Source organism: Mustela putorius, unplaced genomic scaffold (assembly GCF_011764305.1).
Source record: "Mustela putorius furo isolate JIRA1106 unplaced genomic scaffold, ASM1176430v1.1 tig00003850_pilon_pilon_pilon, whole genome shotgun sequence".
Taxonomy (NCBI): domain Eukaryota; kingdom Metazoa; phylum Chordata; class Mammalia; order Carnivora; family Mustelidae; genus Mustela; species Mustela putorius.
Genome location: NW_025422002.1, coordinates 14875518 through 14893083, shown reverse-complemented (window position 1 = coordinate 14893083; position 17566 = coordinate 14875518). Strand labels below are relative to the sequence as shown.

General features: G+C 55.2%; 1 protein-coding gene across 4 annotated transcripts in view; it reads left to right on the top strand.

Annotated features, from left to right (window-relative positions):
* FBLN2 (fibulin 2) overlaps nucleotides 1-10988 on the top strand; it is an 83986-nt gene extending 72998 nt beyond the window's left edge. For 3 of the 4 annotated variants that reach the window (XM_045063367.1, XM_045063365.1, XM_045063366.1), the window contains 5 exons: nucleotides 45-170; nucleotides 2552-2668; nucleotides 3135-3263; nucleotides 7748-7871; nucleotides 10079-10988. In XM_045063367.1, the coding sequence (XP_044919302.1) occupies nucleotides 45-170; nucleotides 2552-2668; nucleotides 3135-3263; nucleotides 7748-7871; nucleotides 10079-10436 (854 nt within the window). In that variant the 3' untranslated portion in view covers nucleotides 10437-10988. Of the gene's footprint in view, nucleotides 1-44; nucleotides 171-2551; nucleotides 2669-3134; nucleotides 3264-7747; nucleotides 7876-10078 lie in introns of those variants that run through there. The other variant, XM_045063368.1, reaches the window with a different exon arrangement.
* The last annotated feature ends 6578 nt before the right edge of the window (nucleotides 10989-17566 follow it).

Below are 17566 nucleotides of genomic sequence, written 5' to 3'. Positions count from 1 at the left end.
CATCCCTATGGGCCACGCACCCTCTGCCTGCCGCCCGCCCACAGATGTGAACGAGTGCTGGACCTCGCCGGGCCGCCTGTGCCAGCACACGTGTGAGAACACGCCGGGCTCCTACCGCTGTTCCTGTGCCACCGGCTTCGTGCTGGCTGCAGATGGCAAGCGCTGTGAAGGTACCACTGACCCTGACCTCTGACCCTGCACAGAGGTCCTCACCATGTAAAAAGCCCAAAGCCCTGCCAGCCCCTAGCTTCATACCTTCACTGACCCCATCTCTACCTCATACCACTTCTCTACCTCTCCATCTGGGCAAACCTGGCCTTGGCTGCTCTGCCTATATCCTGCCAGGAGTCCTTCCAGAGGGCCCAGGGCCCAGCCATCTTATACCAGAGGGGCTGGATCTCTGTGTCCTCTGCACCCCAGACAGGAGCTCCTTTCTGGCAGGGATGGCAGCCCAACTTTGGCCCCTTAGTAGCTTCTGATCCTGGTCGTGGCTGCTCAGCCTGGCGGTCCAGGCAAGGAATAGAAGTGAGTGAAACATGAGATCAGGCTCCTGGGCAGCTGGAGAGCCCAGTGGCCATCAGGAGGGGACAGCAGCCACACGGCCCTGGAGATGGTGCTGCCCAGCAGTGACAGTGACAGTCCAGGGTGACCCGATCTTCTTGGTTTTCCAGATGCTAGAAATGGAGCTATCTATGTAAAATTTGCTGGTTTTTATATGTTATGATAGATTTAAACTTAAAAACAAAACAAAAAAACAAAACAAAAAAACGCTGTATGAGTAAAACCAAGAATATAAATGGGCTGGTCCCTGCCCACGGATCTGGGGTCAAGAGAGGGAAGGGGATGTGAGTCTCTAACCATTCCCGGCCTGGAGGTGCTTTCCTTACTTCCCTCCTGGGGAGGGGAGTTTGTGGGGACCCCTGAGTTGGCCCTTCTGTGGGATAGCACCAGCCTTGAGGGGAGGGCAGTGTGACCAGGCCTGGATGCCTCCTAGGGCTTTTGGAGGGCCCCATGGAACAGACCTGGTCACATGCATTCCTTTGTCTGTGTGTGTGTTTTTTTTTTTTTTTTTAAGATTTTATTTATTTATTTGACAGAGAGAAATCACAAGTAGATGGAGAGGCAGGCAGAGAGAGAGAGAGGGAAGCAGGCTCCCCGCTGAGCAGAGAGCCCAATGCGGGACTCGATCCCAGGACCCCGAGATCATGACCCAAGTTGAAGGCAGCAGCTTAACCCACTGAGCCAACCAGGCGCCCCCTTTGTCTGTGTTTTGATCACCTGTGAGCCCCTACTCCAGGCCAGGGTGGGTGCAGCCAGCAGCAGGCATGGGCCTTGCATCCCAGGCACTACTGCGTGGCGGGGCTCATTCCCTTGTTTCTTGGCCCTTCTGCCTTTACTGCCACCATCCCTGTTTCACATGGCTTCTCTAGGCCATCTGTGCCTGGATGCCAGGGACCAGAGATGAAACCAGTATGGCCCCTGGCACCAGAAGCTCAGAGCCCAGGAGAGGAGATGATGGCTTGTTTTCTGTGGACACAGTGTGTGTTGGGATGTCCTGAGGATCTGGATGTGGGTCAGACGGCTGCCCACTGGGCCCTGTATGACTGACTGCCCCTGCTCCTCTCTCCTGGCCCCCTCTGCTCTTAATACACCGGCCTCCTTGCTGCCCCTTGAGGGCATGAGGCACACTCTTACCACAGCGCCTTTGCTCTTGCTGTGCCTTCTGCACGGAACACTTCCCTTGGAGGCCCACATGGCTGCAGAGCTGCAACCTCCCAGCCACGTCCCCGTCTCTTTCTCTCCTCTTGCCTCACAGCGCTAGCACCTCGGATGTAGTAGTTACTTGACTCATTCAGTTAGCTCCTCCCCCTACTTTCCCAGCACATGCGGGAACACCAGCTCCACGAGATGGAGATTTTGTCTGTCTTGTTCATGGCTGAGTCCCCAGACTCGGCACTGGTACAGCATATTGTAGTGGCTCAGCAGTTCTTGGATGGATGAGGGAAAGCCGAGGCTCTGCCCTCAGGGAGCTCAGAGTCCAGTGGCTGGTCCATCTGAGCCAGGAGCTGACCTTTCACTTGCTCACTCCCACACTGTTTAGCTCATATGCCCACACGTGCCAGCTCTTCCCTTTGCCGCCCTCCAGCCCCATGCAGAGCCAGGCTTGGGGATCAGGGCCGGAAGGTGAGGCCCCAGGGTTGAGGGGCTCCTTGTTAGCACCTAGGTGATGCCTCCAGAGCCATCCCTATCAGCTGTTACAGACTCTCAATAGGGCAGCATCAAGCTCCCCGTGGGGGAAATCTGAGCCCAATCTGTGGCTTCCTCCTCTGGGCAGCAGGCTGAGACCCCACCAGCAAGCTCCAGCCCTGCCCCTACCTCAGCTGCACGGCCCAGCTCCTTGCCTTTTTCCAGGTCTCTAATTCCCCACCGGCCCTTAAGAGAGGCTGGAACGAATGGTCTGCCAAGATAAGGCTCTAGGTAAGCTGAGACCTTGGTCCTCGCCATCCGGCTGGGGGGACTCTGCCCTGACCACAGGCCAGTCTCCCCACAGATGTGAATGAGTGTGAGGCCCAGCGCTGCAGCCAGGAGTGCACCAACATCTATGGGTCCTACCAGTGCTACTGTCGCCAAGGCTACCAGCTGGCAGAGGATGGGCACACCTGCACAGGTATCTCTCCTCTGCCCAGGGGCACCCTTCCTGAGAGGCAACCCCTCCTCGTGTGCCAGGCTGGGCTGGGGACACATGGGATACACAAAGGCGTCTCAGTGTCAAGTTAGACCTGGATTCCCAGCCCCACGATCTCCTGGGCTAGGAGGACCTTAGGCTCCTGCTCTGTAAAGTGGAGGCAATGGTCCTGGCCTCAGTGAGATGAAGGATGAGATCACAGACCTCGTCCAGGCCCGTGTCTGGTACCTCACTGGCCCTGCACTGATAGCAGTAATCAAGGAGCAGCCCCAGGGATTGAGCACTGTGTGTCCATTGACAACTCTCTTCCCTTCTCTGAACGCTTTGGTTTTCATCAGTAAAATGGGCCCCTAGGCTCCAGGGCTGTAGCACGGCCAGGATAACTGTCCACGGCTGGGGGCCCTGCGGGTACAAGGGGTTCACTGGGGGCCAAAACTTTCTCTGACAGACATTGATGAGTGTGCTCAGGGTGCTGGCATCCTCTGCACCTTCCGCTGCGTCAACGTGCCAGGGAGCTACCAGTGTGCGTGCCCGGAGCGGGGCTACACCATGACAGCCAATGGGAGGTCCTGCAAGGGTAAGCAAGGGGGTCCTTGCCCCACCAGAGTTTTGGGCAGGCTCTGAGGAGCTTGCTGTGTGATTGGAGCTCTGACACCTAGTATATAAACACAGAATGGCTGATGCAACTGGTGGCTGTATAAACCGAGGTCTATGCCTGGGTTGAGGGAGGAGACAGTGTTTCTGCTGTTTGACTCAGCTTGGGCTAGCCTTCCAGGCTTGGGCTCAGCCGTGAGCCCTCTCCTAGAAAACGGACAAGGATCCCAAGGGGTGGTCCTAAAAGGCAGAAGAACTGTCCAGCAGCTCCAGTGGGGAGCAGCTCCAGTGGGGAGTGGCCTCAGGGGTCCCAGCATCTGTCTCTAAGCATCTGATCTGCTAACCTTGCATGAAGGACGTTGTCACAGCCAGAGCTGTGCAGACCTGGGTAGGGCCCCATGTGGCTTCCCATCACTAAGGATGTACAAACTGCTGGGCAGTCTCCTGTTTTTGCAGTTTTGCAACTACTTCCTTGGATGGGGACCAGGTTCTGTGACATCTAATCTTCCTTCTGTGTTGGGGACATGATACTGAGTTCAGATGCATTGGGACTTACTGAGGCCACCAAATTCTAGGCCTGGCGAGCCACCCTGGCAAGGTGGAGGGGGGCTAGAATTCCCTTGAGTGGGACACAGGAGTATCCCCCCCGCCAGCCCCTGCTCAAGAAGCAACCACTTAGGGCTTCATAGCCCAGCCCGCCTACCCTCTACCTGTCTGTGTGGCTGACTCTTCCCCGGACCGCAGGGCTAGGAGCCCAGAGTCTCCTGGGTTGCAGCTTTGGTCCCCAAGGCAGGCCCTGGCGTTCCTGCAGGCTCAGGGGTTAGAGTCGGTGCCTGGCGGGGTGTACTGTTAGAATGGTGATCATTTTGGTGGATCTCAGCTAGCTGGTTTTTGTTTGTTTATTTTAATTAATGAATAACAAAATAGAGGATGGGGTAGGTGGCAGTGAACATGGAGTAGACCAGGGTGCGCCATGACTATACAGACTGTTCTAGCCCGTGTGTGTATACTTAGTCCAGTGCAAAAGGATTCCTTACCATAGACTGATGCAAAGAAAAAAATAAATGAAAAGACCCCGAGTGAGTGCCGGTAAACCGCAGTCTTGGAGGCCTGGTAGACTCACAGAGGCTGACCCAGGGCTCCCTGGCCCCAAAGCCATCTCTCTGCTTTTTAGTTTAAAATAGAATAAACATGGGCTCCATCGAAGGTAAGGATTTTGCCCATCAAAGGGATTGTGTGGGACACAGGGCTCTATGTTCCTAGACTAGGATTTCATTTTGGAGAACCAGGCTGTTCCACCTGATGGCAGAACACAGGTGGGGTCCCTTCTTAGAGGTCCAGTCAGACCCTTGCAGTGACTTTGCTCTTGAAAACCTCTCCCTGGCCCTCATCTGCTGGGTCTGTGGGCTGCCTGGTCTGTGTCTGCTGCTGCCAGAGAGGGCTCCCTGGGCTCGGGTGCATGGCTGCTCTGCCCCCGCCGCGGGTGCACCTGACCCCCAGCACCCATCTCTGGCTCCGGTCCCCACAGCTGGTTGTGTTTGCCCCATCCCAGGTCACTGCATCCCCCCTGGAAAGGCCCAGGTTCCCCCCGCCTCAGCTCCTGCTGCAGCCCCCACCAGGTTAAGCAAGAGGGAGGCCCCACTGTATGTGTGATGCCTTTGCTGGAAAAGTCTCCATGCTGTCACAGGGTGGACAAGGCCAGAGTGTGGGAGGGTGGTTCTGCCTGGTCGTGTCCACTTCCTCAGGCACGCATGGGGCTGACGTCTGCAGCCGCCGACCTTCAGAGCAAAGAGGCAGCCCTCTTCGTGCTCTGTGGTCCTGTTCTAACTCAGGCCAAGCGTGGAGGTCCTGTGGCTCCAACGGAAGGATGGGAACACAGCCATGGAAGAGCAGAGCATGCCGGTTAATATCTCAGTAAATCCTGCCCTTCTTCAGTGGTTAAAAAAAAAAAAAAAGTGGGGATAGAAAGATGTGAAGGAGTTGAGACTCGGCAGTGTTGCCTAGAATACGCACTCGGTGCAGGCAGGGCGTCAGCCCGCAGGGCGGTGCCCAGCATGTAGTAGCTGCTTATTGAATGTTCAACCCCTGGAGGGAATGGAGCAGCAAGTTCTGCAGATACTTGGATGCATGTTTTCCAGTCTCTCATTATGCCGATATACACGCACGTATGTATATATGCAAGACGAGTTAAGATCGTGCTGAGAATAACCTTGAATTCTGCCTCTGTTCTGTTTTGAGTGTATATAAAGCCCTTATCAGCGGTCTGCTTATGAAGGGACTTAAGCATAGCTCTTAGCAATGTTGTTAGTCTTAGCACTGACTTTGTCCCCCATCCCTGCCCATTTGGGCTGCTGCTGCATTAGTCTGTCTCAGCGGAGGCTGCAGTGACACCCCTGAGGATGTCGCCTTGTCCAGCTCTCCCTTTGGCCTGACCTTCTCCAAGAGAGGGTCCAGGGTTGAAGACCCCGCAGACACGAGGGACGAAGACGCTGGAGTCTTCGTCCTAGGGAAGTCCTGTGATGGCTTCCTGTGAGCACGGGGAAGCCAGGCTGGAGGGCTGCTGACCCTTGGCGCTCCTCCCTCCTACTTCTGGTCATCTCCATCAGCACTGGGCCGGCAGACAGCAAGAAGCAGCTCCCTCCACATTCCTGCCACAGCCCTGCCCAGGGTCAGGGGCAGGGCTTCCTGCTCACCAGTGTGGGCAGCTTGAGCATAGCTGGGGCCAGAGCGGGGAAGAGCAGGAGGCCCTCCCCTTCAATTCACGTGGATTCAGTTAATGAACCATTAGGACAACAACCGCGCCCAACCTGGCTCCACTGGCTCCTGCTCTGTTTTCTTCCACTCGCCTCTGTGCCCACCCTGGGAAATTGGGATCACGACCCAGTTTGCAGAGGAGGAGAGGGAGGGAGGCTTGGAGAGGTGAATGGATGTCAGCTGGTCTGTCGCCACAGAGGGTGGTAGCCAAAAGCCTGGAGTCAGCATGTGAGGATGGGAAGTGACACCATTCCTGCCTTGTGGGCTTGTGAGGACAAATGAGTTAATGAGTGCAGAGGGCCCCGAGTAGTGGATGGACACCAGGCCTTAGACTCAGGATGCAGTTGGCTGCTATGGTTACGACCATCCTGTTGTTCCTGTCATGGTCTGTGTGGCATCGTGATTGGATCCCTGGCTTCCAGCTCCAGCTGCCTGCTGTGTGACCTTGAGGGAACCCGTGCCCCTCTCTGAGCTTCCGTTCTCCCCATGTCCGGAGAGGCCTGTGACTCTCACCCTATAGGCCTGGCATGAGGATCAAGTGAGGAGAAATCCCTAAACTGAATCAGTGTGGCAGATTGGAGCAAGAAACCAGAAGCCTCCCTGGGAAGATCCTGACAGGCTCTGCCCCCCCAACACCAGCGAACTCTTCTGGGGCCTCTGGAGGCTACCCTCTCTCAGCTAGTAGCTAGTCTTCACGGAGGGGGTCTCTGGGACCCACTTATTTAATGTTTCTTGTCTCGCAGGTTGCCTGTGTGCACGCAGGCACACGCATCAGCTTCTCTGAGTGCTTGTCAGATATTTACCTATATGTGTGTATGTGTGTGCGTGTATCAGCATCAAGAAAGGGCCCTCCTTGGATGTTTGTATCTGTGACTCTGTGTATCTAGGGGAGTCTGCTCAAGCATGTGGGCATGCCTCAACACATGTCTGTTCGTGTGAGTGTGCACAGGAGGCATGAGCATGTCTGTGCAGTTGGGGGACCATTTGTAGCCGTGGCTCTCAGAGTCTGTATTTACAAATGGTGAGTCTGACCCTTCCCTCCAGCAATATGTGTGGAGTGCCTGCTCTGTTCCAGGCACTCTGGTAGGTGCTGGGGACACCACAGGACCAAGAAAGACACACACCCCTGTCCTCCTGAATCTCACACTGAGGAAGGGGAGGTGGGACACAGAACAGACATAAAAAGTAGTGTGTGTTTCCAAGCAGGCTGGGCAGTAGAAGGAGAATCAAATGGGAGTAGGGCCATCAGGGAGGGTGCCCTGCTGGGGGTGACCCTGAGCTGCGACCTAAAAGATGGGAAGATGTGGGGAAAGTGTTTCAGTAGCAGAAACAGCATGTGCAAAGTCCCTGGGGTGGGGGAGGTATCAGGGCATTGGAGCAACATGGAGATGTCCAACAGGCTGCAGCCCCAAGTGGAAGGAGAGAAGCTCACAGAAGGGCCCTATAATGTATAAGAAGGGACCTGCTTTTTATTCTGGGAACATGAAAAGACCTCAGGGGACACAGATGCTTTATTTGAAAGCGAGGCCCTCGGCTGCTGTGTGTGGAGGGGACAAAATGGGTGTGTGTGGAGTAGGGCAGTGTGGGAGCTGCGTGCTTGCAGGAATGAACTGCCCTGGGACCCAGGCCTCCAGGGTGGGTCACGGTGGTTTGGACGAATGCCCCCCAGCCGGGGGGGGGGTCCCCATCCTCACCTTCCTCTTCTTCCCCCAGACCTGGACGAGTGTGCACTCGGCACTCACAACTGCACTGAGGCCGAGACCTGCCATAATATCCGGGGTGGCTTCCGCTGCCTGCGCTTCGAGTGCCCTCCAAACTACGTCCGTGTCTCCGAAACGTGAGTGTCCCTGCCTGGCTTTGGGCCGGGGATCCCCCCGTGCCTCTCTCAGGCTGCCTGCCTTCACCCCTCCTCTTCACAGGTCCTGATGGTTGGGTCTGTGGTCTAACTGACCACACAGGGTATGTATAAAAGCACCTCGTAGAGAGCTCAGAGTATAGACAACAAAGGGAAGACAACTCAGAGAATCTCAATCCTCTAACCCCCCAACATGTGTATGTGCACACATACACAATGTACTAATTAGTGGTTACTGTGTAACAGGTTATCCCAACACACAGCATCTTTCCATGACGAACAGTTACAGTTATTACCTCACATGGTTTGGAGGCTCAGGAAGCCTGCCGGGAGCAGCTCGGCTGGGTGGTTCTGGCTTCAGGTCTCCTGGAGAGTGTCATCTGAAGGCTCTGGTGGGTTTTCAGGGCCCTGTCACTCATTCACTGTGACTCTGGGTGGCAGGCTCCTTGCTGTAGGGCCCTCTCTTTGAGACCACTTGTGATGTGACTTCGTTGGAATGAGTCCTCAGAAGGTGACAGTCCTTTGTAACCTGACCTAATGCTAGAAGGTATACACCGTGGCATGGACCACACAATCCAGCACTGTGAAAGGTGGAGGTACCCTAAGGATACCCTGACCACACAAAATGTGGCCACCAGGAGGTGGGACACCCAGCAGCACTGTGCAGACCGGTGAGCACACTTCTCACAGTTCTTTACATTTTCATAAAGTACTTTGGTGTTTCCTATAATTCAGCTATCTCCCACTTTATTTTGCCGTGTAAGGTATTTTCCAGACTCACATTTTTATAATTGCCAATGTGACACCTGCTTATAAAAGTATTTCCACCACAGAAGTGGGTCAAGCAAAAGCCTTTCCCCTGCCCCCAGCTGGATCTCATGGCCGTGGAGGGCGCCTGCCTTCCCTCTTCTTACGCCGACACGAAGTGCCTGGGCCTCTGCAGTCACTCATGTGTGCGCAGCTGGGCCCGGCTTGCTGCTTCTACCTCACGGCTGTCCTCCACGTCTGCACACACAGCCTGCCACTCGCCGTGTTTCCTAGTGTGGATGCATGTCCACACACCGCTGTCCCGCGGCCCTCTGCAGTGTTTCACTGGCACAAACATCCTAACGTCCATGTGCCTGGGTGTCGGGAGCTTTAGGGGAGTGTGTCTGAGCGACCCTGGGCAGGTAACCTCCCTTCTCTGGGTCTTAGCCGTCTTGCCTGGAACATGGCGGTGAGAGCAGAGCCAGCCTGGGCCGGGTGTGAGCACGAGAGGGGTGAAGGGGTGCTGTGGCTTGGCAGGGGTCGTGGTGTGGCACGAGTGCGGAGTCATTGCCACTCGTTGCTGGTGGCGTGGCTGTGGTTGTGGCGCCCGTGTGGCTGTGTGCTGTGGTACGCCAGGTGGAGAGCTCTGCTCAGGGGATCCTTGGGAGCTGCCGAGCCCTGGCGGCTGAGCAGTGTCCCCTTTTGGAAGCAGTGAGCATGTGGAGAGTGATTTAATGATGGAGGGGCGACCTTGGCTCCAAGAGCCAAGAAGGGACAGATTGCTGCTATGCTTGGCCGTCAAGCCCTTAGACCTCCTCTGGGGTTTGGTGGAGGTTCCCTCCTCGTTGTCATTGTCATGGAGAATGACTGAGTCTTGAGGCTTCCTAGGGAGTGGGTGACTTGGAGCTCCAGGTGAGCCAACGGCCCTGGTCCTCGGAGAGGCTTCCCCTGGGAAAAGGCAGGCCATCCCAACTCAGAAGAGGGGATGGCTCCCAAGGAGAGTCAGTTATGGAAGAAAAGGAATTTGGAAAATGACAAAAACAATCCAAACACTGTGCCCAGGGAGTCTGTGCAGAGGGGAAGTGCACAAGCGAAAACCAAACGGAGGAAGGCAGGTCAGCATGAAGAGAGGAAAGAAGACAGGGAGGAACGTGTGGCTGACTCAGGGCTGCTCACGTACCGTCCCAGGCCCGTGGGAGGCCCTGCATGCTCGTTAACGAACCCCATCCCGCCAGCGAGACCACAGGCCATCATCCCACCTTACAGATAAGGAAACTGAGACCAAGGGAAGATAGGCGACTTAGCAGAAGCTGCTAAGGGTAGAGCTGGCAATGGAGCCAGGCCGCTGAGGCCGGCACCATGTCCTGGATGGGTGGATGTCAGGGATAGGAGTGCCCCTGGGCCCGCTGACCAACCCGCCCCCCTCCCCGTGCCTCCTGCAGGAAGTGTGAGCGTACCACGTGCCACGACTTCATGGAGTGTCAGAACTCGCCAGCACGCATCACCTACTACCAGCTGAACTTCCAGACGGGTCTCCTGGTGCCAGCACACATCTTCCGCATCAGCCCGGTGCCCGTCTTCGCGGGTGACACCATCTCCCTGACCATCACCAAGGGCAATGAGGAGGGCTACTTTGGCACACGGCCGCTCAATGCCTACACGGGCCTGGTCTACCTGCAACGGTTGGTACGCGAGCCCCGGGACTTCGCCCTGGACGTGGAGATGAAGCTCTGGCGACAGGGCTCCGTTACCACCTTCCTGGCCAAGATGCACATCTTCTTCACCACCTTCGCGCTGTGAGGCACCAACGCCCACCTGAGCACCCTGCCGGGGCCACGGAACCCCTGGGATCCTTCCTCAGTGACCCTGGCGCCAACCTCTGTGCCACCCACCAGCATACGCTGTTCTGCGGTTGCTGAATGCTGCATATGTGGGGCCAGGTTATGGTGGCGGTTTTTACTATATAACTCTGTAAATTAACTTAATTTTGCTGACCCGATTCCTCCTGGATTCCTGGGCTTCCCCTGTGTCCTGCCCTGCGGGAGGGAGCTTGGCCACAGGAAGCGTGCCTAAACTTGGAGGGCAGTTCAGAGTCATGGTAGGTGCTCCGTGGGTGGAGTCAGAGGGCTCAAGACTGGAAACACAGCGAACCCATTGGGGTGTTTGGACTTAACTCAGTGACCTGACCCCAGAGCTGATACTCCACTTCATATTCCACTGTGATTAGTTCCTTACTTTTTTCTTTTTTAAATCATTTTAAGTGTTTTGTTTAATTATAAAAGTAGTATGCACATATTGCAAAAAATATATTCAAATAGTACCAAAGGATTATAAAGTAAAAAATGAAAAAAGAAAAAAAAAACCCTTATTTTGTAGTGTTTGTGTTTGACAATGATTTCTATGTGTCCCAGCAGGGTCCCTGGCTGGACCAATGTGTCCTTTTGTAGATCAAGACTGTCCTTGATGTCTTTTTTTTTTTTTTTGAGATTTTATTTATTTGACAGAGATCACAAGTAGGCAGAGAGGCAGGCAGAGGAGGAAGCAGGCTCCCCACCGAGCAGAGAGCCGGATGCGGGGCTCAATCCCAGGACCCTGAGACCATGACCTGAGCCAAAGGCAGAGGCTTTAACCCATTGAGCCACCAGGCGCTCTTGTCCTTGGTGTCTTAGTTCACGGAATTAGCTCCTACCAGGAACTCTCCTCTTGGGGTGAAGGGATCCCAGTGTAAACTGCTAGCTTCAGGATCCTTTCCTCCTCTTTCACCACTCCTTTTCCTCCTCCTCCTTTCCCAGTGGTGGATTTCTCACTCTGGGTATCATCCAGAGCCTCCAGTACTAGTCCTGGTTACTGGGGCCTGAAAACAGGTCAGACAGAGGAAGGCTGAGAGAATTCATCTTTCCTTCCCCCGTGTAGGTTTCTAGGGCTTTGAGTCTGCAGCACACGAGGAGGGCTGAGAAGGGAAGGGACAAGTTCGCATGGGCGTCCGGGCCCCGGTCTGAGTCCCCTCAGACATGCACATTGCAATTCCCCTTGGCTCTTTTGCTAAGCCAGTGGATTTCCGATGCAGGCAGGGTGCCACCTTGGGGGTCTTGAACTATATGTGGTGGGTGGCAGTGGCCATTGAAAACCAGACTAGAATGGACATTCTCACTGCGCTGCACACCTGTGGGGGGTCGAGAGAGACGTGTATCAGGATACAACAGTGTGTGTACATCCCCGTGTGCCACCAGCTCTGGCAGGTGGCAGTGGGACATGGATAGGCGCAGTGAGTGGGGGACGGTGGTGAACCGGTAGTGCATGCCCTGGGAGGAAGAGGAGGCAGGACACAGCTCCAGACCTGCCGCCTTCTGGAAACCCACACCCCCAATGCCGGGATGCTCTCATTCTTCCAGACAAGCGCCCGGACTACCTTTTGATGTAAGATCTTCCAATTCAAGATGTGGAGATTATTTAAAACTTCTTAGCGTCAGGAATGAGCCAGCCTCGGAGCTTCCTGCCAGAAGCCTGCCATGGAGGGTTCACCATCTTGTGGCCTTTTCTTCCCTCCCTGCCCCTCCCTGGCTCTGTCCCCAAGGCCATGTGGCAGGAGCCAGGATTTCCTTCTCGCTGCCTTACTATCTCTCTTCCTTCTGTTTCCCGGGTTGTTGGGAAAACCAGAGCTAGCCACGACGCCTGGCATCGGCGCTCACCAGGCAGGGACCAGTGGGGACCGGGTCTCCTCCATTCTATGAGCAGGTTAGGGACGCCAGCAGGGGACTGAGCCGCACCTAGCCTATACAGGCTCAGCTTCTTCCTCCGAGCCGAGTTCCTCCCTGTGGGACCTCAAGTGAGTGACGCCACCTCCCTGGATTTCATGTCTCCTCACGGGATGGCAGTGCCCACCATTTTTCCCTCCTGGGGCTCTGTACCACTAGAATGAGCAACACACAAACAGCATCGAGCTTAGTGGCTCTTGGAACACTTCTTTCTGACTTCAGAGGCGCTAAGCTTCTGTAATTCTGGAGTTCCACATCTGCAACAATTTGACAAGCCACAGTTTGAGGGACTAGTCCCTACAAGACTGCCCTCACTCCGGATGCCAGACACAAACTCGGGGGCCCCCCACGAGCACCCTCAGGTCCATGAGCTCACCTGAATCACCCCCGGGGATGCCAACCTGAGGAGGACAGTTTTGTTAGGGTGGAAATGTACAAACAAATCATCCAAGGGGCATGATGCACAGGGCAGAATCCAGGAGGAACCCATGTCCCCAGGATGCGTCCCCTTCCTGGCATGATGGATGACGGTCCATGCAGAGTGTGGCCAACCAGGAAGCCTTCAGTACCAGCACTTCTATTCCAGCTTTGCTCGTACCGCAGCATGGCCGACCCATGGTGTCTGGTCCCTCTGGGAGGTCAGACTTGATAGGGCATGTCCCAAAGCCCCATCCTTAGTCACATTAAAAGACTGTCCCTGCCCCATGTCCCCAGGCAAAGCCAGTCCTGTCAGGACCTCTCAGGGGCCTAGAACTCACCTCCTGGAAGCTGAGGGCAAAGGCCAGCTCTGCCATTAGGTAGGCTGAATTCTAGCCCCCCTGGGCCCTGGCCTAGGCGTTCCGACAGTGGAGTGATCATGTTGGGCATCTGTGTTTAACATCACTTGCTTCCACCGCCTGATCTGCGGCAGTGAACTTTCTGATAAACGTGGGCAGAACTAGTGAGCGTAGAAATGAGCTAGTGGTTAGCCAAATCCTGTTCTTTCTCAGGCCGGCTCTTTTTCAGCAGCGTTGCTTCCTACGGAGGCTGGAACTCAATGTTGTGACTTACTCAAGGCCATGGCCATTGGTGTCAGCATGGAAAGCCACTCACAATGTGACAGAAGGTGGGTGTCACTTGAAGAAGACTGGGTCCCATGTTGTCATCAGCCCTTTTGCCAGTCTACTGTCCCTTGGACGACTAAATGTCTCCCAGAGTGGCTGGTCCAGGTTTGCACCTTCCGCTCAACCTGGTCGGTTCTCATTACATAAGCCACTCCTTCACTCTCAGCAGCAGCTCCCTCTCAGTCGGTGCTCCATTTCTTCCACCTCTGGAAGGGATGTTAGCTTCGGCACTGTGCCCATCTACACCGCCAGCACTTATTGGATCAGCCTGCTGCAAACTCCGAGATCCCGTGACTACCCTCAGGTTCGGTCATTCTTAGAATGACTCAACTGAAGCAGGTGTCTTACTTACTCTTACAGTTTTATTATAGCAAAGGATACAAATCAAAATCGGCCAAGGGAAGAAACATGTAGGGTCTAGATGTGGTTTCTGGTTATGCTCTCACCGTAGAGTCCCTGATGGCGTTACCTCCTCCTAGTCTCGATGTGTGATAATCCCCACAGAGGATCACCCAGCAGGGAGGCTTGCCATGCCTTTGGAGTCCAGAGTCTGTATTGGAGCTGGTGGGGGTTGGGGCGTGCACGGGCCTGAGGTGGCAGCAGAATGGACAAGGATTTCACCTGCAGCGGGCTGTCCCAGTGGAAGGGATGCTAGAGCAGGGGCGGTGATGCACGCATTTGATAAACACAAGCAACCAAAGCTTACAAAGCTTACTGCTACATTGTGCTGGTTTGCAGAGCGACAGTGAGAACTCTGGGCTTATTAACAGGTAGTGGCTGGGGTAAGACAGTGACACCTACCTCCTGCAGGGTAAGGGCGGACACCCCTTGAGGGAGGCGGTCGGAAGACCTGCTTGATTGTGGAAGTCACGGAGCCCCAGGGACATTTGCTGCTCAGCCAGAGTCAGTCATGGGAACAAGGGCCCCAGGGGAAGACACCTGAGACCATGAAAATGGAAGGGGAACATCTGGAGAGGCAGAGAAAGCTTGCCAGTTCCCTGCAGGGCACCAAATGCCCCTCGGGAGTCGCCAGGCCAATAACTAGGGTTAAAGCCCAACACAGCCTGGTAAACAGTGTGCTGGGCTTGATAAAGAAGGGAAAAGATTCTGCACCCAAGAATTGCAAAAATGATCTGGCAGGTGATGACGAGAGCCAGGGGAACTCCCCTGAGATGGATTTTGAGGGTGCTGGCCCAGCTGAGCCAGAATGAGAGTCTGGATAAACATGACTTCACTGACTCGGGGGCACTTTCTGCAGTGGGGCTGGAACTGGAAAGGGACCCGCAGCAGGTGTAGGTAGCGATGAGGGCAGCCTTGCTCCTTGGGCCAGAGACACACACACCTATGGCAAATGCCAGGGAGGGGGGATTCACAGTGCAGGCCCTGGGGACTCTAGAGCAAGGCCATGCCATCCACTGCTTGAGAAACAGCATGTGGTGTGCTCCTGAGCCTTCGTGGAGACCACACACTTGACCACAGGGGCCACATGGCCATGAACCTGCAGACACCCACTACAAGCTATGTCTGTCAGACACATCAAGCCATGAAGTCAGACGAGTCCATCATGGGCCATCGTAAAATGGAAACAGGTCCAGGAACGAGCCTGAGCAGGACCAGAGGCATGAGGGGGCTTCGGGAGCAGGTGGGACACACTCCTGTGTCACCCAGAGCTGTTGTATCTTTTGGCAGGTGCAAAAGAACCAGCTGAAAGAGGAGGATGATGCTGGAGCTTGGTTAATGAAGGGTCAGCTCTGGACAGGTGCAGGCTGGACAGGAACGGCACCTGTGTGACAGCCACATCCAGCAATGACCTTGAAAGACAGCGGAGAGGGAACAGCTTCCCAGTGGCTGGTGCTGTGGACAGTGTGTCCCTGTCATCCTCTTTGTGTGGAAGGAGAAGTGGCTTGAGGTGGGACTGTAGGGGGAGTGGCCATTGACGGGCCATCTGGCCAGAGGCCTAGAAAGAAAAGAATGGGTGGCTAGAGACAAGGGTTCTGGGCAGAGGCCTGTAGGCTGAGAGGTGGAGGGAGTGGGTCCAAGTGTGAAGATCTCTGTGTGACGCATTAAGGGCAATGAGTGAGTGTCTACCAGGGAAGGGAAGCCAGGATAACTGACCAAAGGGATAAAACGGCTCAACCAGGTGATGTTAGCCAGTCTTCATGTCTGGACACTCCAGATGAGTGCACAAATAGAGGTCTTGGAGCCTCTGAATGCAACGGGGAGGGACACTGAACCCTAGTATGTCTTTCTTCCTTGGGGAGACCAGCAGACCACTTGGTAGCAAGGTGACTCCATGGGCCTCCTTCGGTTCTGGAATAGATGCCTACTTGGCAAGAGCTGCTGTCAGGAGGCTCAGAGTGTCTGGCCCTCCGGCGCACCGTGGGCTCTGACTGAGGTCCCATTGCGCAGGGGAGAGCCGAGACCTGGGGCCATGGCCACGGGAACCCATACCAAGTGACCCAGAGGCAGCCAGCCTCACAGAACAGGGAAAAGCTCTCTAAAGGCACAACTGGAGGGAAGCGTGCTAGAACAATGGGGAGCCACCTGTGAGGATGTGGGATATTAAATCCGAGACCCCATACAAAGCTGTGTCCCAAAGGAAGAATCCAAGGAATGGCCGCAGAAGGGGCCTCGCTTGTCATCCCTCCAGTGGTCACTGAGTGGTTTTGTCTTCCTGTCCTTGCAATGTTGGACTCCTTTCTGTGTAAGCTGGTTTAGGTTGGTTTCTCTCACTTTCCACTCCACAACCAATGTGGAAACAGGGAACGGGAGTGAGGTGTTAGAAAGGGAAAACTCTAAATGTGGCGGAGTGGTAGAGAGAAGGGGCACCCTGCTCTCGTCCGGAAGCTAGTACTTCTTGTTACCTGGAGGCAACGAAGGCACTGGTCAGTCCACCTGCTGGACCATCCAAGGTCTTGGGAGGAAAAATGAGGAGGTTAGATAGCATTGGCCACCTCTTTCTGCTGCCCTTGTGATCCCACAACAAAGGAGACAAGCTGAACTTGAACTTGATCACATCAGAAAGCCAAGGGTACTGATGCGATGGGATTTATTGTGGCTGTTCTCTGCCCTGTTTTACTGTGGACATTGGCCATGTGGGGTGACTTACCTGTGAGGAGCTACACCCGTATTTCACGGCCACCAGGGAGCCGAGTCTTAGGCAGGGCAATGCTTGACTTTGTGTGCTTTTGATCGATGTGTGAGCATGTTTAGAAGTTCACGGTGGGAGGAAGAGGCATATGGAAGCTGGGAGGCCAAAGGGGTGGGCTTTGTGGGACATCTGCCTTTGCCAGTGTGGCACCAAACCCCCTGCTTTGCGCACAGCACCTCAGATTTGTTTGGGGCTCCCTGCCCAAACCTCGGAGTCCATCTGTGTGGGGCCTCTGCCCATTAGTGCTCGTGTTCCTGCTCCTGGGCTTGGCTCCAGGGGGGGTCCCTGGTGCAGTCTGAGGCCATGAAGTGCTCTGAGAACTTTGCTGGGAATATCGGGCTGACCTTGAATCTGAAGGGCCATCAGGTCTGGAGCCGCTGCCCGCATGTCACTGTAGGCGAAACTGAGGCTGAAGCCAGTACTGTTAAAGGTGACCAACAGCCCCAACGGCTGCGTTTGGGCCCCAAGCCCTGCCAGGCCTGTGGTCACAGTGGTGTTGGAATTCTGTCATTACTTTCTTTTCTTTGTAAGCTAGTTTGGTTGTGTTTTCTGTCAAATGCAACAGGACAACCCAACAGGAGGCCGTAAAGAGTGGGGAAGGGTGTTCCGGGAAGGGAAGGGCACATGCAAAGCTCCCGGGATGGGGATGAAGGCCGACATGCCCAGAGACTCGGTGAGGAGTGCAGGGCGTGACCAGAAGGTGGACAGGGAGGCCTGGGATAGGACTCTGATCTGATCCTTGCGAGGAGCTGCTGAAGCCTGGCAGGCTGCCTTTCACCAGTGTCCCTCTGGCTGCAGTCTGGAGAATGGATTCTAGGGGGTGAAGGCAGGTCCCTACAGGAATGGATCCCTTGGAGGGTGTGAGCGACTTGCTGGGTTAAGTAAGGCCCTTGGACCTGGTCTTGTCACTCCAGTCTATCT